The following is a 25,228-nucleotide window of genomic DNA, read 5'->3' as shown; positions in this document are numbered from 1 at the left end:
TCACTTGTTTTTGTTTTTCTCTTTCTCTTTGCCACAGTTTCTTGAATCATGCCTCACTAGTTCACGGCATTTCTTGCAACGTCGCAGAGGTTTATGCATTTGCCTGATAGCCGCTTCTTTCCTTGACACCTTCCGGCTTCCAGAACCCTTGGTATGCACAGTATCAGGTGGGTGAACATTGATAGCATCCGGTATTGGATCACCAAACACATTTTCAATCCTCTTTCCCTTATCCAAAGAAGGCACTTCTAACCATTCATCACCAAACAGTTCAAGACCAAGCCTCTCCATTCCAGTTATGAGTGCATTGACATCATTGATGTGGGACTCTGCCTTTTGAGCTAAACGGTAATATGTTTTGTGCATCTTGGTGATTGCATTTCGTTTAGCGTCAACTTCTGGAGCTGTTAATACCATTGAAAAGTGTCAATACAGTTTAGTAAACATATCAGGACATCACAGATAAAAAACAAAGTACCTCCAGTCATTTCAAACTCGTGTCTTGGAAAACCATGTACGGCCTTTAGTAAGGGCCTCTTCAGCCATCGTGATCCAAAATATTGCTCAGGAATTTGCTGCACATTAGTATTTTTGAAAACAAAAAATATGTGACTACATAAAATACCAAGCCTTGAGTACAACTTGCATTCACAACTATACACCTCAGCTCCAACTTCATGGTTGACGTTAAAGGTATTGCGACTACCATCTGATACTCTGTAAACTTTGTTGCTTGACTGAACTGACATATCAACCATGTTACAGCTATGATAAGCCTCAACAATTTCAGCCTGAACATCTTTAAACATTTTGTCGGTATAAATTGTAGTCGCATGTTCCTCGAATGGTAATTCTGTTGCAAGTATTGGAACAATTGTGGAATCGAAATAATCGAGTCTCTCTGACTTATTCCTTTGAGCATCTAACGCTTTATCGTACTGCATAACGAATTCAGCAAAATAGAATTGAGGTTTTGAGTACCTTTTGAAGAAGCTATTCTCTGCTTCAGATATTGATGTTGTCTTCAATAAAGAGGCCATTGGAAAATCTCTAAAGTACGCAGGAACCCAAAATGTTCTATCTTCAAACATTGTCTTGAACCATGGCACATTTTCCAAACCATATTGTGTGATTACATTATTCCACGATTCCTCAAATTCAGCAGGTTCCAACAATTCAGACCAAACACAAGCATTCAAATCTTTCTTAAAAGACTCATCCGCATGAAGTTGTTTAGGTACTTTATCCGCAAGTTTGAGCATAATGTGCCACATGCACCACCGGTGTCTTGTATCTGGCAACACTAGTTCAATAGCAAGTCTCATGCCCCGATCCTGATCTGTAATTATCATTTTAGGGGCTGCACCCATGCATTCAACAAGCTGCTTGAATAACCATGAAAATGATTCGTTACTCTCATTGGATAAAAATCCAGCCGCAAAGGTTACAGGGCAACCATGATTGTCTTTACCCGTGAAAGGACCAAATATCATACAGTACCTTCATGTTCAAAATGAAATCAGTACAATTGAAGTAAAGTCAATGCGAACGGTATTATAATTATAAATGCAGTAGTGCATATATGCAAAATCAAGGAATAAAATGGAGTAGTGACATATGTGCATAACATAAACAAAATGTGAGGGTGGGGTCGACCTGTTAGTCGAGTACGTAGTATCGAACGCAACCACATCGCCAAACATATGGTAATTTTTTCTTGACACAGCATCGCACCAAAATAACCTTGTCAATTTGTTATTGGAGTCTACCTCGAACACATAGTGAAAGCCTGGGCATGATTCTTTCTTCTTACTCATTTTATTCAGAATCAATTGAGCATCAACCTCTTTCAGATGTTCTTTCATGTCACGAACACAATTCCTGATGTCCGTTACGGTGCAACCAACCGAATCATATCCGCCCAACACCTCTCTTAATAGATTAAATGTCATTGTGGGACCAATGTTGGCTTTCATACAATCGTCAATGAATTTCGAATGTAGTTGATCTAGTCGACGATTCGATTTCATGTAGCGCTTATGTTGATCCTCCACCATAGAGTGGTTGTGCTCCTCAATAAAGTAGTGAACAACATACCAAGCAACCCCACCTTCGGAGACAAACTTGAACGTTAACTTTGCATTGCATCCACATCTCTTTGATCCACGTCTACGTCTGTTTGCAAAACCTTGTCGAGCATTAACTGCATCAAATTCTCGTGTCCTCTTTATACCCTCCCTACTGCACACCATATACAGCCACGTAACAACATCCCCCGATGCTTTGTGACTGAATTTCCGAGTCTCAAAACCTGCATCTCGAGCATATTCAGCATAGAACGAACGTGCATCTTCAATTGATTTAAAGACCATGCCAACAACAGGCTTCAAACCATCTTTGCATTCGGGTATGACCATAACTGCCTGACAGTAAATTTAAAAACATGAGTACTATATACGATTAAGGACAAATATCAATGTATCAAGAAAGCAACGTAAAAGACTAACAATATATCAACACAGATAAAAAAAAAGTCATCATACGGAAACAAATATATCAACCTAGAATCTGGCCAACCATCAGTGTACATAAAACTATATGAAATTAAGGAAAAGATGAATGAATCTGTCCATTTTCATTTTTATAGTGAGAAAAAATCAGCTAGAATCTGCCAAACTAGAAAAAATAAGCAATTTTCTAGCAGTGAGAAAACTCACCGACAAACAACCACGCGCTTGAATAGAACGTCAACTTCCGATGTGAAACAATAGATAATTGCATAGAACGCAAAAATATATGAAGGTAGGAAGAATATGATGACGAAAATAAATACACAATAAAGAATCATGGTTCAAGACAATGAAGAACATTATAAGAGATAGCATACGATTACCGTGAAGTTGGAGTTCCTGGGGGAAGACACGAGAAGAGAGATGAATACACGAGAAGAGAGATGAATGTGATGAAATTTCTGTGTAGGAATATGAGTTGTATTTGTAGGTAGACATCTAATATTAGTGAATTAATGGAGACAGATCGTGTATCATAATTAAAATGGAAAGGAAGAGACAATCATGTGATTTAGTAACAGTCAATTATATAGATTTACATAATTATCCTTGTCTGATTTTTTCTTAATTTTGAATATTTAGTAATTATTAGTTTGTATCAATTTAAGGCCATGAGATCACCCATATCAAAAGGCCATTAAGATGGTATTAGTTATTTCACTAAATAGTTAGTATTTGAACAAGAACCTATATAACAGTATATGGCCCCTCTTTTATTTTATACTAGTATACTGCAAAACAAATTTATGCTTTTCTTTTATCAAATTAGCTAGGGTAACTATGAAAAACCAATTTCATGTACACTGATTGATTGATATACTTTTCCCAAAGTATATATGTTTTCTTGTTCCATCTTATCTTTCTCAGTCTAACTCCATCTAAACTTTAAACATTAGTAGTAGTACATTAAATCTTTCTATCCACATCTCAAACACTCTCTTATTGATCAAATTCATCAACATTTAAATCATGACTCTCTCTCTCTTTCTCCACAAAGAGAGAGAGAAACCTAGAGAGAGTTGGCTAATCATTTGGTTTGCATTATTTTTAAAGGCAGTGAATCTGAAATGGTATATGTTCCATCCATGACCAGACCTATATCTCCCACTAGCCAAATCAAAAGGGCATCATATTCATATGCACCCCAAAAGCTGGTGTGTGTTTTGCAGAATGAAAAGCCTATCCACATTATGGCCATTTTTCTAGGGCATATATATAATCTCTCTCTTCATCTTTCCTTGATTCTTTTTGGATTAGTGAAGACTCTCAAACAGAATAACTGAAAGACATAACACCTGGAAACACCTCATCATCATCAGACACACACTCTCTCTCTCTCTCTCTCTTTCTCTTTTTGAATTGAAATGAAACCCCATGACTATCTGATCATGATTCTCATGATAAAATAAACATATCCTCAACCCTAAAACAGCAAAGATTCAACCACTAGCTAGTATATATCCGATCAAAGCTTGACTCATATATATAAGAACAATTTTTCTTGATCTAGCTAGTGAGTAGTGACAAATTCTTGAAAATATAAAAACCTAAATTCTACTGATTTTTTTGTATCTTGAAACAACTTACTGATCAAATTTCCTAGACCGCAATTAATGCATATACTTTCCCGCACTTTATGGGGCTATGTTTCCCATGTCCACTGTTTCTAAACTTAGCCAGATGTGTGTGCAATCAAAATATTATCATAATTAATTGTCACTTAATTATCATGGTAGATATTCTAGGACTAATCAAACACTAGCATGATAATCCAATTCCAAATTAAGGTTCTCTTTGAGATACATTAGCTAGCTAGTGAAAAAGAAAACAACGATTTACATCATTACATAAGCTTAGCTGGTGTAAACCCATCTTAAAAATAATTAGAGTTCCAGACATATCCAAAACCAAAAATTAAAAAAAAAAAAAAAACCCTAGGAAAAAATTAGAGCTTAATTCCTTGAGGAGTCATCATCTTGCTCAAGCTCAGAGGCGGGATCGTCTTCCTCCTCGAAGCCGTCGAGGCCGTAGGCGCCGTGGCCGTTGCCAAAGGCCTTGATGTGGTCCTTGAGGGACCTCTTGTGCTTGAAATCAGAGCCGCAAATGCAGTACCAGAGCTTGCCGCAGTTCTTCTCGTGAGTGCGCCAATCGCCTCTGACGGCGAAGGCCTTTCCGCATTTCCTGCACATGAAGGGCTTTATCCCGTGCTTCCTCTTGTAGTGCGTTTGGAGGGTTCGGAAATCCTTTAGCGGCTTCGCCCTCGGGTGGTCGATGTTGTTGCGGCACCCGGGGGCGCAGCAGTAGCACGGGAGACGCAGCATCCCCGTCGGCTGCGTCCCCCGCAGCGACTCCGGCCCTCGCCGGTATTGAGACCCGTGGCCCCACATGTGCATCTGTAATTAGTGGTATCAATTTTAATATAAATAAAATGTTGAAAAAGTAGTAGTAGCAACAATTCCCAAAGTAATTAAGAAGACTATTGAGATGATAGTAGGAGTAGTATCAAAGTTTAGGTATGGGATTGAGATTCACAGAGTTGAGTGAGTGTGACTGTGTGGAAGGAGGGAGGGAGGGAGGGAGAGATCAAATCTGAATCCCTAGAAACTGTTGAAGTTTCAGTTCAACACAGTTACCAATTTACCAGAGCACAGATTTCAAAGGGGTAATTAGCAAAAAGCATAAGGAACATTGCCTGAGTAGTTCAATCACATAAATGAAGTCTGATCACCATCACACATCACAAACTCTATTTTCTTCTAACTTCTACTACTACCTTAACCCATGCAATATAATTCAATTTCCAATCTCTTTTAAATAAACCCCAATATATCACATATTCACATATACAGATTATTAGTAGTATTTTTAAAAAAAAAGTTTTTACACTCCTACTAGAAATGAAGAAATTCGAAAAAGGTGAAAACTATAAAGAAATTGATGAAAGAAAAAAGAGAAATGAATGGTAAAATCAAAAACCTGCATGTTGTTGTATCTGTTGAAGGTCTTGCAGCAAACCGGGCATGAAAACTGGGTTGGGCCAATGAGAATTTGCGAGGGAGTGGGGATCCAATACTGGCCTTTGTTGAGACTGGTGATGGCGGTGGCGGGGGGTTCCTCCTCCTTGTCGGCGGAGACCAAGATGGAGGCGAGATCAGCTGCGCTAGGGTTTGGCAAGCCTATGTGTAGGGCGACGGTGACACCATTATCATCATCAATTGGGATGGGTTTGGTGATCTTGTCGAGATCCATGCCGGAGCAGGAGGGCTCTTGCTGCTGCTGCTCCTCATATCTGGAGAGGAGAGGGAGGGCCTCGCGGAGGGGAGGGGAGGGGGGAGGGGTTTCGTTATTGGCGGCGGCGTAGCTGTGGAGGAAGGAGTGGTGGTGGGGAGGATTGGAGGTGGAGAAATGGCTGTATTTGAAGAGCCATTGAGCATAGAGATTTGAGTGGGGATCAGTCATTGTGAAAAAGGTGGGAGAGGAAAATGGTGGGCTGGAGGACCTTGCCTTTATAGAGAGAGAGAGAGAAGAGATATGTATATATATATGTATGTATGTATATAATGTAATGATACACACACACAATTTAAAGTTGATGTTTGGGACATGATTAGATTTAAAGAATCAAATTTAAGAAAAGAGTATTGAGGATGCACCTTTTTTATTACTACCCCATAACTGGGGAAAATCATTGGATTTCCTTTTTTATGTATCCCCATTTTGTATTATTAGTGTTGCATCATTCCAAAAGACTGACTTGATCACAACAAAATTTTACAATTCATCATATATATTAAGAAATGGATAAATCATACAACTATCATCCTTTTGAGAAACAAAAGTTAACACTATAATAATATCTTTAAAAAATTTAGTAAAACAAAGATATTATAAATATAATCATAATTGGTAAAAAAAAATAATGCATTTCTATAGCAGTAAATAGAATATATTATAGTACTATGTTTTGTGATAGAAGTATACTATACTATATGAGTCCATGCAACTTGGTTTAATTTAAAAAGTCTGCAAAACCTATTCAAATTGTTGGGCAACTACAATGGATATAAGTTGATTTCTCTTTAACCTAGATATTATATTTTGTATTATTCATTAATGTGAACATTGACTGTAGATAATACGTTTGTAAGAACCAAAAAAGAAAGTCTTTACAAACATTTCCCATATTGTCTGCTGAACTATAGGGTAAATTCTGCTGTCAGCAATTTCCATGCATCATTCATTTTTTAGGTCCGATTTAATACACACTATACATCTGTAATGATTTTTTTTTATCGTAATAATAAGTACACATAGTAACATTACATTTCAATTCAATCAAGCATTTACGATGCTTTTAATATATCCTCTTAAATTTGACTTGTCTGTATTCAAACTAGTATAAGTCTTTGTCAAAGGTTTTTCTTTTCGTACATAGTCTTTAATTTGTAATAATTTTGTCACTCTTTAAAAATAGCATTTCTGCCCTTACAAATGAACACCTCAAATAATTCAACAAAAAACCATATTATATTATTTATTTTCAAATTGAACTCTTAAATAAGCGACTGATAAACTTATATACTACTAAGGAGGAATAAAATTACGTGTAAATTTGTGCATGTACAAAGTATATTAAAAAAATCTGCAAGAGTGTAAGAATGAATACAATTATTCTGGTGTGAGGGAATACTTAAAATATCGAGTCCTGACGTTTCCTGCATATCCTAGCCATGGAAAATGGTCATTTTCTAAGGGTAACGTCAAACAAAAAGCAATTTACCATGAAAATAAATAAAGTTAATTAGGATAATCTTTCCAACAACCTCATGAATAAATGCTATCTACCCTCTCTTTAATCATAGACTTTCCATTGATTCATTGATCTAAAGTTACTATTATCTCCACTCCATTAACCAATAAATTTTGGCTCAATATCAATTACGTATTATATGGTTTATAACGAGAACGATCAATCCATATCTATCATAAATTTTATGGAGAAAACATGGAACCAAGAGTTGCATCATATCATTGTCTAATTTATTTTTACCATTCTGTAAACTTTCAATATTGCCTAATTTATTTTTACCATTCTATAAAAAGTTAGTAGCATCTTATTTATCAAAACGTAGTAGTAATAAAAAGTGAGCCTTAATTAGGAACAATCGAGGTATACAAGGCTTGATTACTCAAAATAAAATTATAACACCACCTCAAAACTAGGCATAACGTCGTTCTATTCTAAACTAGGACTGGAAAAATAAAAGGGAGGGGGTTAAATTTGCAACATTACGAAAAAATCATGTATAAACTGCAAATCAGATAAACACTCTTATTTCTAGCAAGTAACCTGGTAAGAAAACCTAAGGGTAACCAGACCCTTAAGAAACAGTTCCTAAAATTGTAAATTTCACAAAGCAAGAGTATGAAACAGTTCGAGGTAGACGAAATTAGCATGATTGCAAGAATAAAGACGGCTTTCCTAGGGATTAGGATAATCGACAGTACACGTTCAAGAAATAAAGACTTCGGTAAGAAACACATTATTGATGGACAGAACATGCCATGTGATGAAAGACTCTAAAAGAGAAGATGTAGGGATTGAATAAGTTTTGGTAGTGTGATATGTTTGGACAGTGAAGAAAACATTCGCAACAAATAAGTAGCATAGCAGTAAAAAAACAAACATTCCATGCTTATCCTGATATAATCATTCACACTATTTGCTATAAGCAGCAGAGTGTGATTCTAAATTCAAGGGAGTCTGGTCAAGGGCCACCAAACAGTCTCACATTCTCTAGGAAAACTGAACATAATTGCTATCTGAGGTTAGTAGCAACTTTACATATCAACTATCAAGTCATATTATGACCATATGGCTCCAATAAAATTGGCAGCATACTGTTAGCATCAACGAGCATAACATGAAGAATCATCTCAATAAGGTAAGGATATTATGAGAAAAAACAACAAATTAGACTGGACAAGGGTCAGATATGTGAATGAATACTTTCGATTCTTCAATAGCCAGATTCAAGCAAATTCTATTCTTTACAGGATATCCAACTTCAAATACTAGCAAATCTTGGTACAGAAACACAGTAGCATACAGGTAAGTAGGATAGCGAGAGAAATAATGCACGAGGTGGGGTGAAATCCAGGATAAGCAAACAGACACCCTAACGAGACAAATCCAGACGAAGTCATTCTGAAAGAACTGCAAGAACCCAGCCCCTTCGTTAGTCTTTTAACCTGCAAAAATTCAAGAGAGTGAGAACCTATGTCATATCATCACAATAACCAACAACCATGTTAAGGATTAATCAGCCAAGTGTGTTGGAAAAGAAAATGGCATAATTAACAGCTCAAACTTAGTAAGACCTTAAAAGCATGGAAGAATGACTTAGTGGCAAAAAAAACTCGTATTAGCTAACGATTAAGTGATTAAAAATGATCATGTCTTAGGACAGGTTGCTTAGTAGTATTAACACAAAGACATGACTACCTCTCTAATCATTGTTTAGAAACAACTCACCCCAATCCAACACAATATCATCCTACACAAACTAGCTATAATTACACGCCCATATCTAAATTCTAGTGCAGGCAATTCTAAAACTAATGTTATTTGTGTGCTACATGCTCAAAACAACCCTGTTTCCAGTTCTCCAAAACAAATTTACCACAACAAACAGTTCGCACGCACCATGCCAACTATGAGGTATACCATAAATAAGCCATTCTAACAAACAACCATTACTCAAGTACAGTTCAATAACCATGTAACTGCAATTCCCAATTGGGACATTTCATCAAACACTTATAACAGTACCAAACAGACCACGTGAAAGTATCATAAACCCTAACAATTCCGCGTCGAAACACAACAAAAGGGCAAACCAGAATAAATAAAAGCAAATAAATCAAAAAACAAACCAAAATCATTTACACTCAGTACCTGGAAGTTGAGCATCACTTGCCAGTATTCATCATCAGCGTGATGTTATCCCCTTTCAACAAAATCCTCCCGAGATGCTTCCTGCTGTTCTTCTTGATGTTGACCTCCTCAGCTTCATCCAGCACCAAATTCATGTACTCGTCGAACCCGATAATTCGGCCTTCGATCCTCAGATCCTTCTGCTCAAACAGCCAAATCTGAATGCGCGCCTTGCTCTGAAGATACCTGAAGATCAGGTTAATTGGTTGGGTCATAATACGTTGAACTTTCGTGCTCGCCATGGCTGCTGCTTGTGGTGGAATCGCTGGAAAATGTTCGTCGCGCTCCGTTTCCCTCTCTTGCTGCCAAAACCCTACCTACAAGGGTATAAGACTATACGATACACTCTCCTCTTTGGGCCATCGTATTCGCAAGTTTTCTTTATTGGGCCGATACATTGGTTGCTGAATAATGGGCCTAAAGCCCAATGATCGGAACATCAGCTTTGACTTGGGAAAGGGTACTAGTGAGTTGAAAATTGATGTAAAATAATGTGAATAGTGTCATATTATATATATATATATATATATATATATATGGAATGACTTGAAAATGAATGTGTCATCTAGATAGTATAAATAGGTTGTGGATATGAGCTTTTAGTGATCATTGCATTGTTATATTATGGAGTAGTTGTATTCTCCTCTTGCAATAAAATTATAACTTAATAAATAGTGTATCATTTTTTTGGCATCATTGTCTAGGATGATTTTCATGTTTTTGATATTGTGATACGGTTAGTTATATTAAGCTAAATATTGTTTTATTCTATTCAAATCGATAATATTCTTGTCAACCAGCAGCGAGGCCTTGTCCATCTTCGACACGTTGGGGACCACGCTTCTCAGAGCGTAGAATCGCTGGTTCAGCTTCTCCCTGCGCTTCCTCTCCGCCACCTGATGATTCACCGGAACCTTCTCCTTCCGGCTTTCTGCCTCCGGAGTTGTCCGTTCTTTCTCGGACGACCCGGATTGAATCTGAGGATTGAAAGAGTTGGCAACCATGTAGATAAGCAACCAGTTCTCCTTGATCAAATCAGAGGAGCCTAATTCGACAACGCCGTTACAAGTTGGTACGAGAGCGAGGGTTTTCTGACTCCATGTAGCTCAGCTTCTTTGGCCCTCTCGGAGCCGCAGAGGCTGAGCTGCTGGGGCCCGACCAGCCAGATATTCGAGGTCTTCGGTGGCCGCGAATAGTCTGGTGATGGAGGCCATGAAGAACCACTCGGATTCAGGCTTGGTGCGAGCGAGACTTCAAGTTATCAGCATTGTCAAAAAGGCCACCAATTATTGTTGACGGATATGATTATCTGTTATGTGCTTGTGAGCCAATCACATGCCGCCACGCAACCTAATTACAGAGGAATTCAAGATGTTGAGGATGATATGAAATTCCAAATGTGTACCGAGTAAAATGGAGCCACTTCACTAGTCTTGATTCATTTATGTTCAGCCTGCAAGTATGGGTTATGGGACCCAAAATTTTAACGGATTATAAAATTCAATCTTAACTATGAAAATTAAATTTTATTTATTTTATATTTAATGACATGTTTAAAATAAATACACATGTATGTAGTATGAAATTTGAAGATACATGGGTCAAAGTATATATGAATATAAATCCAAAACATGTGAATAAAATTGTTCTTCAACATCGACAATTTGTGAAGCTTCAGTCAAATCATTCATTTCAATCTCATACTTTGTAGATTTACTATATAAAAACTCCTCCATAAAATAAAATATAATTTAATTTATAGTAATTTAGAACTTTATAACAAATATGCAAATAAAAAATTATTATTTAGCTTTCAACTTTCATTGTTTTTTCAAAATTTTAAAATTAGTAACATATTTTTTCCAATGCACATTAAAATATATTTTAACACAGTAGATTTTTTTATATTTTAATTTTATGCTTATAAAAAATTATATGTAAAAGTAAAAAATAATAAGTATATAATTATTTAGAAAAAAAATGTATTCTCATCACAACGTCATACATACTCTACTAGTTTAATTATTATAAATATAATATTATCAACATAAGTATATTAGTTAAAAATTCATACTCTGATAATTTTTTAAATTCGATTGTCTCAATGGATTAGCCCCAAACACAATGGGGTTAAGGTTGACAATTTATAACTAAAAATGATAACCCAAGTCGCAGCCTGATAGCTTGACAACTCAAACGTGTTAGCCCGATTAACATCCAAAATTATTAGCGTTTGTAGGACATTGAATGCTCGTTGGTTTTTGTGCATTCTAAGGGCGAAATGAACTTTTTTGGCCTATTGGGACCAAAAATAGTGTTCTCGGGGGTGAGCCACTTCAAATAGATGTCGTCGACGAGATAACGGATCATTTAGCAACGATTTGAAGAGAGATAGAGATGGATAGAGTTTTAAAGACAGATAAGATTAATAAATATTTGAACTATGATTCATACTGAATATTTGACCTCGTATCCGGCGGCAAAAAAAATGCAACCCGTTTGAAGAAAGAAAAATCTTTCTTTTTTTTTTAGTCATATTATCCAATTCATGAAATCCGTGATCAACCGAGGGTTCTTACTCGGAGAATCCTCGGGTTAGCTTAGGATTTTTTATAGACTCAACGAGTTTTTCATACTATTACCTTCAGAAACACATTCTTTAGGACCCAATGTGATAAAACTCTTGAGAGAGGGAGGGCAGAAAGATAGACATAAGCTCCATAGTAAGGCATGATTGCATCTACGATCTACACAAAACATGAGCAATAGCAGCAATTACAGCCGTTGGGAAAACAGCCACCCCCAGCATATATCAATCATCCCAGTCTACAATACTACTAAGCAGGGAAGCAGAGAAACTGAGATCAAGCATCGTATGACCAATAGTAATAGAGCCACTGTTATGCTAATTACCACGCATGATCACCTCCGCGCAGGTGGAGCAGCACCTCTACCAGGGGGAGCTCCACGACCAGCAGCCTGGGCCTGATAAAAAGAATTCGCAAGTCAACCATATGAAATTTTAAGTCATACATCAAGCATAGTTCTCAGAGCGTGTCATTCGACAACAAGAAGTAACTTACTCTAGCTCGCATAGCTACTGCACGGCCACGTCCAACTCCAAGAGCTGAGCCCTTACCCTGTAGGTGGAAATAGAATGGATCAGTAAATATTTAGACAGGGAGACACCAGAATAAACATGTCGGGTCGATAGTGTACCTTGATCCTAGCTTCCAAGCGTTTAAACATCGGAGCGTTCTTAAGCATATCCGGAATTACCATGAACCTGGCAGATAGAGATTGAGGATTAGTAATCACCACGCAAATTGACGCAAGCGAACACTTCCAAGATAGACATATACCTGACTTTGCTGCCTCTGATGAAAACATGCTCTAGTAGTGAGACCTTCCCATCCTGTAAAAGGTAGTCGAGATACAAAAAATATTAATAATACATGCGAGGATGACTTTAGCCATCAAATTTGGTGATGGAATTCAAACAGCATACCGCATCCTCAATCTTTCAAATGCTAGATACAAATATTTCAGTCTTTTTTTCTGGTAATAATTATCTGCTTTTTTTCTTATAAAGACAGAAGATAGTGTACTTCACTGCATGCTGCACCAAGTTTTGAGACTAGTGTAAGAATCCTCCCCCTCCCCCTCCCCCCCCCCCCCCCCAATTCCCCCCCCCCCCCCCCAATTCCCCCAATATAGTTACAAAATTTTCTTTCCTTTTCCAGCAAAATTAAACTCATAAAAGCTAAGAGATTCAGGAAATCTTCGTAGGTTTTCCCCAGGTGACCAAACACCAAATATGAAACCAAAAGAGTCTCCAGGTAAAGTGAGTATAAAGAAAAACAATCAACTCAAACAGAAACGACAGTGTACATCATTAGATAGACCAGGGCTTTAGTAGTACGTATAAACTGCAACTAATATAAGAAAATCGAACAAATAACAACATTCATTGTGGCAAAACAGGAAAAACATAGCATTGCAAGCTTTCACATTCACCTAAGAATTAAGATTGCATCAAAATTGCATCTACACTGAAAATCGTATCGCGAAGTTTTAACATACGCCTAGAGTTACAAGAGTAAACTGCCACTCACCAAGTGACCAAAGTACCAAACAATGGCAAACTTAACACTGAAATCTAGCAATAGAAACACACTGTAACAGACTTTTAGAAGACAAACCAACCAAATATAACAACTGAAGTTTCCAAGCTCCATCAACAAGGTTTTAAGATCAAGATATATTTATCCGCTCCTACAAAATCAAATGCAAACGAAGGAAGGAAAACAGTTACCACCTCCACTTATATAATCTCCATCGGGGTTTAGCACACTCTCTAAGGTTTGAGAAGGCACAACATAACAACAATCATATCAATTACCAACGAGCTATAGCCTCCAGAAATTTAAAAAAAAAACAGAAAAAATAAACTGATCGAGCAACAAGTTCACTAATGCGGTAAAACACAGAGAGCTCATAAGTGTTACCTTAGCAGTGTAGGTAATGTTTTCGAGCTGGCAATTCCAGTTATCCTCGCACTCAATCATGCTTCCTCGATAGAGCTCGCCGCTCTTCAGCTCCACCGTCACCACATGCCCCGACGCCTCGTGCAGTAGCTTCACCGGAATTCCTAAGCTCCGACTCATTCTCCGTTATGCTTTCTAACACGCACAACCACGCGGAGAAAGGAAAATCGGCCTTATGAATTTGAATTTCTTTACGCTCAAATTAGGGCAAGCGAGGTGCAGAGATCGGGGAGGATAGCTGGCGGGTAGATTTATGATAATTCCAGGCACACCCCTGTTGTTTGTGAATTTGCGCTCTTATCTATTGCATATTTAATTCGGAGAAATTTCGGAATGTGAGTTTAAATTCGCTGACCTTTCGAGATAAGAGATTCAATTCGCGTACCTTTCGAAATATGGGTCCAAGACATGTGAATTTTTCGGAATAAGGGTTTTACACCTTATATTTATTCTCTTCATTTTTCTTATTATTTCCCTTCCAATAATTATAGATTTACTAAACTATCCTTTAACCCATCTCTCAAAAATTTCATTTTATCTCTATGCGCTACTAGATTTTCTGGAAACTAGCCCGGATTAATCAAGTTCACTGGTCTAAATGAAGAAATGAATAGATTGTTCAAATTCCAAATGGTATTGCTTAATGTGAACAAGTTGTATTTTATATTCCATCACAGCCCTTTCTTTTCTCAATCAACTTAAAAATCAGTTTACAATGTTACATAGTATTGACAATGTGATGAAATACCATATGACTCTAATGTTAATGTTAATGCAGCTTAAAGTCAATATATTTTATGACCATTTACTGGATATTGATAGGAATTCATGCTTCTTAATTATGTGTAGTGAATCATCATTCTCTCGTGAGAATTTGAGAGAGAAGATTGACTTTTAAGAGTGGAGCGCAAATAATTTGGAGGGAGGTAAAATGAAATTTTTGAGAGATGAGTTAAAGGATAGTTTAGTAAATCTATAATTATTGAAAGGTAAATAATAAGAAAAATGAAGAGAATAAATATAAAAAGGTGTAAAACCCTTATTCTGAAAAATTTGCATGTCTTGGACCCATATTTCAAAAGGTAAGCGAATTGAATCCCTTATCTCGAAAGGTCAGCAAATTTAAACTCATATTCTGAAATTTCTCTTTAATTCGAGTTTTAGGTATTCGAAGTCGAGCGATTTCAAAACTATGAGATCTTGAAAAATATTCGGGAAAAAAATGGAAGTTTGTGGTTTTTATTCGAATTTTGGAAGTTAGGGGATAAATTTGAACCAATTTTAAATTCGTGATTTCAACATTAATTGTCTTTGCAGAAGTATGATAGTAGTACTACTAAAATGAAAACAAATATTTAAATAAAATTTTAATGTCTAACTTCGAATTTCACACAGTTTTAATTCTGACACATGTCATTCTTAAATAATTAACTAAAATGTATAGTATTTCAGTCATTATACACAAATTCGGTTGTGGTTATTCTTTAATTTATTGAAATCACTTAATTATTAATAATCACCATATCTCAAAAAATATTTTAATTTTTAACTTTTCGCATTGTTTTCTTGATTTAAATATTTTTTATAAAACATATATCAAGTTAAAATAACGCAATGAGAATTCTAATAATATCTTGCATATATTCATAAAAACGAAATTGCATGGTCATTGTAAAGATAATTTCATTCAGATTTAAGAGTTATGATGTCGCTTCTTAACTTATACTCTCTCCGTCTACTTAAGATGTTCACATCTTGAATGATATAAGATTTTAGGAGGAGTTAGGTGGAGTAAGCAGGAGAAAAAGTTAGTTAAATATTTTAATGAGGACAGAGGGGACAATGATTTGTTTTCAAATATAGAAAGTGGATATCTCTAATGTGACAAACTAAAAAGAAAATATGGACATCTTGAATGAGACAGGAAAGTATGATAATAATATTGCCATAGGTTATTGTCCTTGCTCTATGTTAATGATAAATTAGCTAAACTCTAGCTTTTGGTTTTGGTTGTTTTTGTCTTTTAATTTCCAAATAAGTATTGTTGTAGCTAAACTTATTGCTGCTGCTAGCTTCTAATAATGTTGATCACAAAATTCTCCATTGATTGAAACTGATGTGTTATTTTTTGGATGTTATTTTTTGAAAGTGTATATTTCATTTTTTTTAAAGTATAAGTAGATGATATACCTCTTCCATTTACATTTCCTTCTTAGAGATGCTCTAAGTATACTACTATCAATTCTTAACTGAAAGTATTTATCCATTAGTTAAATAGATAAAAGCCCTAATAGATATTAGTATTTCATAAAAATTGTAATTTTTGGTTTATTCAATGTGTTACGAATATTGATTTAGCTCACTACGAGTATATAATGTGGTAGAATACATAATACAAGAATAAAGATATTTGAGAAGATAATAAGCAAGTGATGCTACAAGAGTAAACAAATTAAGTTTCCATTTTGTTGCTAAGTTTTTAATATCTTAGAGTTCGATAAAGAAAATTAGGAAATGTACTACTCCTACGTAATTAACGAAAATAATGAATGAAGATATTTGAATTGGAATAATTAGTTGTTGGTTTAATGGTTGACTCGGGGTTAAAATAAAGTTTAAAAGAATAATTAGTGGTTGGTTTAATGGTTGACTTGGGTTTAAAATAGATTTTAAAAGACTGCGAAAATAGTTTGGGGTTAAAATAAAATTTAAAAGACTGCGAAAAGATTTTATATTTTTATCACTACCTGTAGTTCATACAACTAAGTCAATCATCATAAATATGACTATATTTATTTATGCGCAAGTGGCCAATTAGTTTTGACCTTAATATTTAAAAAATATAAAAAAAGTGTGTCCCCGCGTGGTCTCTGTGGCGAGATCCTACTCGCAGCGGGACGAGCCGCCGGCGCGGAAAATTATATGGGGAGACTTAGCACCCGGCACACGTGGCGCGCTATGGAGAGGGCAGTGCCGCCTAATCGCCCTCGTGAGTGGGTGTCTTTTTTACCATTGGAATTTTTATTTTTTTTAAGAATTGGAAAATTTTGAAAAAAATCAAAAAAATATTGATATACTGTTTATTACCATTTTTTTCTCTTTGTTAATTTTTTTAATCCTCCAAATCATCCCATACATCTAATCAAACATATTTGGATGAGATTTGGCAACACATAGGCGATTCCACGAAAATTATGTACTCCCTCCGTCCCGGGCTACTCGCTCCTTTCCTTTTCGGCACGGAGATTAAGGAATGAGTGTATAGGAAAGTCAAAAATGACGGCTGTAGGTGAAAATTTTTACTAAAAATGGAAAGAGTGCAAGTAACTTGGGACGCCCAAAAAGGAAATAAGTGCGAGTAGCTTGGGACGGAGGGAGTAGTATTTTATTGCTTTCAATAAATTGTAATTTTAACATTTCAATTGTTTAGTTTTATTTTAGATATAAATATCCTTTTAATAAGTTAAATACAGTATATTGTTTAATTGAAATTAAATTTGTTGGAAAAAATAAAATAAAAAAGAAATAAAATAATGGGACCCATGAAAAGTTAAGGGATGAGATGGATTATTAGATGTGTTATTTATTAGTTAAGAGATGAAATAAGAAATGGTAAAAAGTGGTAAAGTAAGAGATAGATGCGGTGAGTAGCGTTAGTGGAGAGTGAGCTCCACATCATTAGTTGTATAGTGTAGTGATATAAGTTGTAAATAAAAAGATGTGTAAGGAGTAAGGTATTGTTTAACTATTTCGAAATTAGAAAGATCATACTTTTTAGGAGCGTACTAATAAGGAAATAATTCATACTTTTCAGGGATGGGAGGAGTATATTTTAATTATAACATACATTGTGCATTCATATGTGTGACGGTTATATTGGTTTCAATAACTAATACTCCATGCGTCCCTACATAAACAAAACGTTTATTTTGGATATAAAATTTAAGAAATGATGTTTACAGAGTATGTATACGTCCCTACATAAACAAAACGTTTATTTTGGATATAATATTTAAGAAATGATGTTTACAGAGAGAAATGATGTTTACAGAGTATGTGGATAGAGAATAAAGTTGACAAGATAATAAACTAATTAGAGAAGTGGAGAAAGAATAAATTAGGATAATATTATATTTTGTAAAAAAAAAAATAGCTCACTTTTTGATAAGATGTCTGTAAAAAGAATACAAATTGCTTACGGTGGGATGAATGAAATACCTATTTAAATATGTGTACTTTTTCTAGATAGCTGAGAATAAATTTTTATTTACTTATAACATTGCACTTAGTTCATTTACAATAAACCACAACTGCTTGCAATTTTTAAAAACAAATTCAAACATTACATTTTTTTGGCATTATACGCGTTATAGTTGAGCGTCAGCAATGGCGCCCGTCCCGGCGAAATTCCGACCGGCGTACCGGAATTCCGCGGCGGACGTCCGCCATTGTGCATGGTAGGCACATATACGGAATTCCGCCGAGGACACCGCAGTTCCGCGGTGTTTACGCGGAATTCCGTCGCGACGCCGCGCAGACGTCCGTCATTGCGTTGACTCCCACGGACGTCCGCGCGGAATTCTCGTTTATTGCATTAAATGTTTTTTTAAAATTTCTATAAATACGCCCCGTTGAACTTCATTTCATTCGCACCACTTGTATTAACGAGTATATCTCTCTCTAAAAATACCTTTCTTTCGAAGAACAATGGAGCACCACGATAGCGATTCCCCCGCCACTAGCGAGTCACCGGCGCCTTATTTTTCCGTCAGCGGGAGTGCCGGAATGCCGGGGAGTGCCGGAATGCCGGGGATGATGCCCCAATCTCAAATGCCATCGGGAATGATGCCCGGGTACTACAACATACCCGTAGTGGTATGGGATGATACCCCAGATGCCCGGGGCGAGTGCCGGAATGTCGGGGATGATGCCCGGAATGTCGGAAATGATGCCCGGAATGATGCCCCAAATGCCGGGGATGATGATGACCGGGATGATGCAGGGATCGCATGTCGCTGCCTGGGGGAGTAGGCAGAGGGTCCCCAAATCGCCGGTGGACAACGTCTATCGACCCTATATGGATTTACTGTCGACGGACAACCCGACGAGTTCTCCTCTCGAGACTCAGTTCACTGGAAATGACACGTTCTCGCTCGAGGAGTTGGGGCTTTCTCCGATCCGGGATTCTCCCACCGACGCACCACCGGCGACAGTGAGGAGTGGGAGGACAAGGCGAATGAGGGGCAGGGGACGGGGCGTCCCGATGTACGGTGGTGAGGAGGGGGCCGCTGAGGTGGGGGAGGGATCCAGCGGGAACAGGAGGACCGTCTGGATCATGGACGAGTGCGTAGCACTGGCGAAGGCGTGGATCAGTGTAGTGGAGGATCCTTATGTCGGGGCGAACCAACACATCGACCGGATGTGGTGGCGCATTAGCCAAAGCTAACTCCAGTTCAAACCGCCAGGGGGAAGCCTCACAAAGAAGAGCAATGCCGGAAACAGTGTGATCGGCTGAAGAGGCAGCTCGGCTGATTTGCCGGCATTTACACAAACAACCTCCGCTCGGCAACCAGCGGCATGTCTGCCGAGGATGTGAAGCTCCTGTCTCATCAGCAGTTCCCCGACACTCAGTTGGGCTTCGGGGAATTCAAATATTGGGCGGTGTATCTTGTGGTGCAGTCTTCGGCCAAGTTCACCGCGGGTGTTGAATCTGGCTGGCCGAAGCGGCCGAAGATCAGTGACTCCGTAGAGTACAGTAGCAGTGCCGGTTCTGCGGAACTCTCCCCCCGAGGCAGAGTTCCCGACACCCACATCGTCGGCCCACTGTCGTCACCCGGTTGGGCAAAAGTCCGCGGCGCGGATGGCGAGGGGAAGCACCAGCGGATCCGCCGGGCCCAATCGTCAGCACCCGCTCAAAACGATCTCGAGAACCCCTCATTCGCCCGCATCGCGACACATGAAACCTTGTTACGTGCAATGGTTGAATGCCGCCAATCGACCGACCCCCATTACAAGCGGTCGCTTAAACCCCTCATCAACAGTATGCTGCGCGATTTGGGGTTCGGAGACATGTTGGACGGTGACGGCGGCGGGGACGGCGACAGGGAATTCGAGGAGTGAGAAGCCGGTTTTTATTTTAATAATGTCATTTTTTTAGTAATTATGTATTTTTTTATAATGAAGTCTGTTTTTTTAAAATAAAGTGGTATGTTTTTTTAAAATAAAGTGGTTGCATTTTCTCCGTATTCGTGTCGACTATTTAATTCTGTAAATTTCTGACTTCCGGAAATTGTTTAATTTGTGAATTTGTGAATTATTTTAATTGTGGGAAGTCCTTCGGGATGTCCTTGTGGATGTCTGTCACTGTGCAGTGGGAATTCCTTATAACGTGGCAGTGCAGTGGGAAGTCCGTATGACGTGGCAGGAGATGTTTTTGGGAATTTCGCGCCACTGCTGATGCTCTTAGGACGTTATACATTGACTTTAGTCATCATAGCAATGCAATGAAAAACATTATACTACAGGTTGTTATAGATATATCCAATTTTTTTTTTGCAAATTTCTTTGTTGCAATTAAGATTTTGTTAAAATCATAGTAAAATTCCTTTTATGATACTCCACCATCTCACTCTAAGTGGCATATTCTCCGTTTTTGGACGTCGCATTCTAGTGGACACATATTCTAAAATGAAAACATCATTATTTCTACTTTATTCTTTTTCCATTCAACTTATAAAACGAAATTGTATAAAATCTCGTGTTAATTAGAGTATATAGTATGTGAAAAAATAATTTAATTTGAGAAAGTTATCATAAAATTTATGTTTTTAGAATTTTTTTAGAGTTTTATGGATTGCTAACATCATTGAAAGTAACACGTGATATTAAAGATTAATACTCCTGTAAATATTAATAAACTAATAATAAGAAGAAATTATATGTAAAGATAGAGATTCTATCACTTCACATAAAATTTGTCAATGGAAAAACTAATTTTGTGTCACTAGAAGGTGACACAAGATGACCTCTAAGACTACACTAACTTACTATAGTTGAATATACATTAAATGGAGCCTATAAATATTTATGATTACAATTTTCCATATATAATTTATATTTTCTAACTACAAATATTTATGATTTATATTTCGATCTTCATAATTTGCAAATTATACTTTCATTCTTTAAAAACTTAAAATTTACATTTTTTAAAAATATATAAATACATTTTCTCATGTACAAAATCCATACTCTATTCAACAAAATTTTATAAACAACTCTTTTTTGAATAAAATGCCAAACTTCAATATACAAAAATCCAAAATATCTGATGGTCTTGCACCAAAAATTTATACATTTTGAACACACATGTCATGAAATGTTAGTCATCTTCAAATGAAATGACAAAAGCAATACTAGTATCAAAATTTGTAAAGTCCTAATCCATCCAAAAAAACATAATATAACAATGTAACATATCAAATGTGGTCATCAAAAATAAGATAAGATGATTAAATTAATTATGATATCTAAGTTACAGTTTTGCTCTATGTATATCATAAGTACCCCTATGTCCCATTTAAGATGCCTCATTTTGTTTTTCACACGTGTTTTAATAAAAATCATTATAAATAGTTAAAGTTAAGAAAAAGAATAATGTAGAAGACAATATCTTCCATATTATTCTCTCTTTTAATTTACTTTTCTTCCACTTTAACTATTTATTATGATTTTTACAAAACAAGTGCGAAAAATCAAAGGAGTCATCTTAATTGAGACGGAGGGAGTTGATTTGTGAAACTTTTATATGAAATCTCCGTCTATTCCAACTTAATTGGATTTGTATTGCTAAATAAAATTTTCATACGAAATTGTGTTATCACAAACCCGAAATTTAAATTATCTAAATTCTGTAGTTGACATCGCTTAGCGATCGCCTTATTGACTAAGAGTTGTTTGCCAAACTTTTTTGCAGACTTAAAACCATTTACCTATGAGATTAAATGCACCGAAAATATATATAAAACAAAAATGTTATTGTCATTCATCAAGGTAGATTCCCTTGGTAATTTTACAAGCCCAAGGATTTCGTATAAAATTCATTATTTAAATAGTACTACTACTTCTTAAGGTCTAAACCAATTTAAAGATTATAGCAGATCTTGATCGTGATTTCAAGGTCAATAAATGTCGTATTTATGTTTTTTATTTGGAATATAATATATAGATTAACACGTCATGGTTGAAGTGTCTCATTCATTTATTATTGGTTGATTCTTGGAAAGGCAAAAAATTCTACGCAACCTAACATTGTTGTGATATATCCTTGTTCATATGACAGAGACACAACACGGATTGAATATAGATAATTTTAAAACGTAAAGATATTATTTTATTCAGAAATTTGTCTTTGAGTGTCAATAAACGATTTTATTCGTTCTTCTTTGAAAATGACTAAAATTAAAAAGTAGTGGTCTCCTTTTCGGTCGGCCGCTTCCTTTTCTATTTACGTTTGTTTATTTAATCGATAATTTGATTTAATTAAGTCAATTAATAAATTTATTTGGAGACTACTAAATCAATAAGTCAAATAATAATAATATTGACTTCATTAATAGCTAGCGTCTATTAGATTCTGTAATCGGCGAGTAATAAGCTCTAATTAAAATGACTAACTATTAAACTATAAATATAATATAAATGAGAATTAAAGGTTCATAAATGGATTTAGGCCACCCGAGTACTTTTTTTATTTTATACTATATAATAATGAGTAGAAATTACTAGTAAATTAACATCATTGTTCTCTACTAGAGTTTTTTCTTCTGGTTGTTGTCCAAGGAATTACAATGTGTACAAATCCCATTTAATTTCACCTATTTTACATTAGTTATAGACAATCCTTTTGTCCAAAAGTATTATTCAAATATATGATTTATGATAATATAATTCATAAGAGTGTGATTCTAAATTACTTTTTCTATATTTGGAAATTTAAAGAAAAATGATAAGAGTTTTAAATTTATTATTATTATTATTATTATTTCCTTTCATAAAAAATAGTTCGGACGATATATGTATTTATTGCGCCAATTGTTAAAGTATGAAAGGGGAAGAGAAAAAAGTGTGTAAAATATGTGAAAGAAAGAGAAAAAGAGGTGAAGAAGTTTCGGTTAAAGAAAAATTAGGCTAATATCGATAGAGAAATCAAAATAGAAAAATATAAATATTTTAATTAGACAATTAATAGTTATATTTAATTTTAGTTTGTACTTTTAAAGACTTTTTTTAAAGTTACTTGATAAATCATTAATTGATAACATAATAATAATAATAATAATAATAATAATAATAATAATAATAATAATTAACTTTTATTACTATTATTTAACAAAAAAATATACTACTGTATTAAATACCAACCTATGTAAGAATTTTAAAACTCAGAAAATAATACACTTAAGAAAAATAGGAATTAGAATTTTGAAAAAGTACATGACTTTCCTTATTTTTATAATTCTTTTATTTTTCTTATAAGTGAATTTAAACAAACAAGTAATTTAAAAAATCTTGTTAAATAATAATCTGATACATTCTTCGTTCAGAGTTTAACAAATGGATGTTTAGTATTAAGTGGACAGTGACGGACACAGAAAATATTGTAGGCAGGGGCTACATTATACTGTATATACTTCCTCCGTCTCACTCTAATTGTAGCATTTCTATTTCACCACGTAAATTTATGTAATGTTGTTTTGTGAGTTAAGTGAAAAGAATAAAGTAAGAAAGATGGAGAAAGTAGTCAGAGTGATATTTCTATTTTTAGAAATGTGTTAGTTAGAGTGAGACATCCAAAATGGAAAATGATTCATTTATAATGGAATGTAAGGAGTATATAGACTCAATAAATAAATATATATAATAAATACAACCACAAAAATGAATAAATCTTATATGCACAAATTATTCTAAAGGAGTATATAAATTAAAATATAACCATGCTGTAAATATAAACAAAGATAGACGGTATTAAAATTAAATTTGAACTAAACTATAAATCCTACTAAAAACACCAATCCTAACGTCTTAAACTAAAATCAAATACATTTACCCATCCAAAAAAAATACATAAATAGTAGCCAATTTACCCAAAGAAAACAAAACATTATATATATATATATATATATATATATATATATATATATATATAAATAGACTTATCATTTTTTTTAAAATGACCGAAAATATTGAAGCAAACTTTTGGCTAAATAAGCTAAAACATCAATTTAGAATATTGTTACACTCTCTAAATGAAAATTGGAAACAGAAAACGTTAATAAAAAATTTTAAATTGATTTCACTTTTGTGTATGTGAAACACAGTAGTTTATTAGAAGTCGTCCCAATATCTACACTTCTTTCGATAAAACTCTTTACTACTACTAATATAGGAGTACTATTATAATTTTATGCAAAAAGGGTGTCTTCTTCCTCAAAACGACAACAGCCGTTTTCATCTAAAAAATTTCACCTCTACAATTTTGAATCAAAAACTTAGTTAAGCTCCTTTTATTATTTCATTTTTTATGATTTATTCTCTAATACTATTAAATTAGCAGGGGCTAAAGAGTGTTTATATTTTTTTTCTAAAAAACTGAAGTAGAAAAAAACAAAAAAAAAGTTATTGGGAGGGGCTTAAGCCCATCCTCCCTATACTTGCTGTGCCCGCCATTGTAAGTGGATAAGTAATAAGGTAGATAAAGTAAGAAAGAGAAAAAAGTAGAAAAATGAATAAAGGAGAATATAGTAAGAAAGGGAATAAAATAAGAAAGTAAATGTGAGTTAATTATTATCATAAATAAAAAATATCCCAACTAAGTATATCATCTTTTAAGTCTTACTATTTCACATTTTAAGAATAATAGCAGCTTGGAACTAATAAAAATATGTTAAAATGTTAAACTAATTTTATATTTGTATGATTTTACTACCTTATTAAGTTTATTTAGTAGTTTTTTTTGCATGATGTTAATTTTTAACCCTTACTTTTTACTTTAAACTGCATTAAAGAAATAGAAAAAGGGTCTCACTGCATTTGTTGAGAAACTTCACAAA

At 35.1% G+C, this 25,228-nt stretch overlaps 4 protein-coding genes across 4 annotated transcripts; all 4 read right to left on the bottom strand.

The window, feature by feature from the left end:
- LOC121795525 (protein FAR1-RELATED SEQUENCE 5-like) lies at window positions 1-2,417 on the bottom strand. The gene is made up of 4 exons (XM_042194069.1): window positions 1,744-2,417; window positions 663-1,500; window positions 479-575; window positions 1-404 (listed from the first exon to the last, which is right to left on the bottom strand). Exons 1-4 carry the CDS (start codon window positions 2,415-2,417, stop codon window positions 1-3), a joined length of 2,013 nt encoding a protein of 670 aa, XP_042050003.1.
- A 1,895-nt stretch (window positions 2,418-4,312) lies between these two features.
- On the bottom strand, window positions 4,313-6,049 carry LOC121793703 (zinc finger protein WIP2-like). Its single transcript, XM_042191745.1, has 2 exons — window positions 5,547-6,049; window positions 4,313-4,963 (listed from the first exon to the last, which is right to left on the bottom strand). The coding sequence occupies exons 1-2, from the start codon at window positions 6,027-6,029 to the stop codon at window positions 4,523-4,525; spliced, it is 924 nt and encodes a 307-aa protein (XP_042047679.1). The 5' UTR covers window positions 6,030-6,049; the 3' UTR covers window positions 4,313-4,522.
- Window positions 6,050-9,542: 3,493 nt separating this feature from the next.
- Window positions 9,543-10,571, bottom strand: LOC121795523 (transcription factor bHLH35-like). The gene is made up of 2 exons (XM_042194067.1): window positions 10,365-10,571; window positions 9,543-9,884 (listed from the first exon to the last, which is right to left on the bottom strand). Exons 1-2 carry the CDS (start codon window positions 10,569-10,571, stop codon window positions 9,543-9,545), a joined length of 549 nt encoding a protein of 182 aa, XP_042050001.1.
- A 1,700-nt stretch (window positions 10,572-12,271) lies between these two features.
- Window positions 12,272-14,402, bottom strand: LOC121793414 (small nuclear ribonucleoprotein SmD3b-like). Its single transcript, XM_042191422.1, has 5 exons — window positions 14,076-14,402; window positions 12,930-12,982; window positions 12,787-12,853; window positions 12,651-12,707; window positions 12,272-12,552 (listed from the first exon to the last, which is right to left on the bottom strand). The coding sequence occupies exons 1-5, from the start codon at window positions 14,232-14,234 to the stop codon at window positions 12,490-12,492; spliced, it is 399 nt and encodes a 132-aa protein (XP_042047356.1). The 5' UTR covers window positions 14,235-14,402; the 3' UTR covers window positions 12,272-12,489.
- Between the last annotated feature and the right edge of the window lie 10,826 nt (window positions 14,403-25,228).

Source organism: Salvia splendens, chromosome 3 (assembly GCF_004379255.2).
Source record: "Salvia splendens isolate huo1 chromosome 3, SspV2, whole genome shotgun sequence".
NCBI classification, from domain to species: domain Eukaryota; kingdom Viridiplantae; phylum Streptophyta; class Magnoliopsida; order Lamiales; family Lamiaceae; genus Salvia; species Salvia splendens.
Note: the sequence above shows the minus strand (reverse complement) of the source record. Positions and strands in the feature narration are given on the sequence as shown.

Coding starts and splice junctions, on each gene's coding strand:
- LOC121795525 (XM_042194069.1), bottom strand. CDS start 2,417: ATGGTCATACCCGAATGCAAAGATGGTTTGAAGCCTGTTGTTGGCATG. Junction 1,501..1,743: donor TCCAATAACAAATTGACAAG/GTTATTTTGGTG, acceptor TTGAACATGAAG/GTACTGTATGATATTTGGTC. Junction 405..478: donor CGAGTTTGAAATGACTGGAG/GTACTTTGTTTT, acceptor TGGTATTAACAG/CTCCAGAAGTTGACGCTAAA.
- LOC121793703 (XM_042191745.1), bottom strand. CDS start 6,029: ATGACTGATCCCCACTCAAATCTCTATGCTCAATGGCTCTTCAAATAC. Junction 4,964..5,546: donor ACAGATACAACAACATGCAG/GTTTTTGATTTT, acceptor CACTAATTACAG/ATGCACATGTGGGGCCACGG.
- LOC121795523 (XM_042194067.1), bottom strand. CDS start 10,571: ATGGTTGCCAACTCTTTCAATCCTCAGATTCAATCCGGGTCGTCCGAG. Junction 9,885..10,364: donor TGGACAAGGCCTCGCTGCTG/GTTGACAAGAAT, acceptor ATACCCTTGTAG/GTAGGGTTTTGGCAGCAAGA.
- LOC121793414 (XM_042191422.1), bottom strand. CDS start 14,234: ATGAGTCGGAGCTTAGGAATTCCGGTGAAGCTACTGCACGAGGCGTCG. Junction 12,854..12,929: donor ATCAGAGGCAGCAAAGTCAG/GTATATGTCTAT, acceptor TCTATCTGCCAG/GTTCATGGTAATTCCGGATA. Junction 12,553..12,650: donor CAGTAGCTATGCGAGCTAGA/GTAAGTTACTTC, acceptor TCTTTTTATCAG/GCCCAGGCTGCTGGTCGTGG.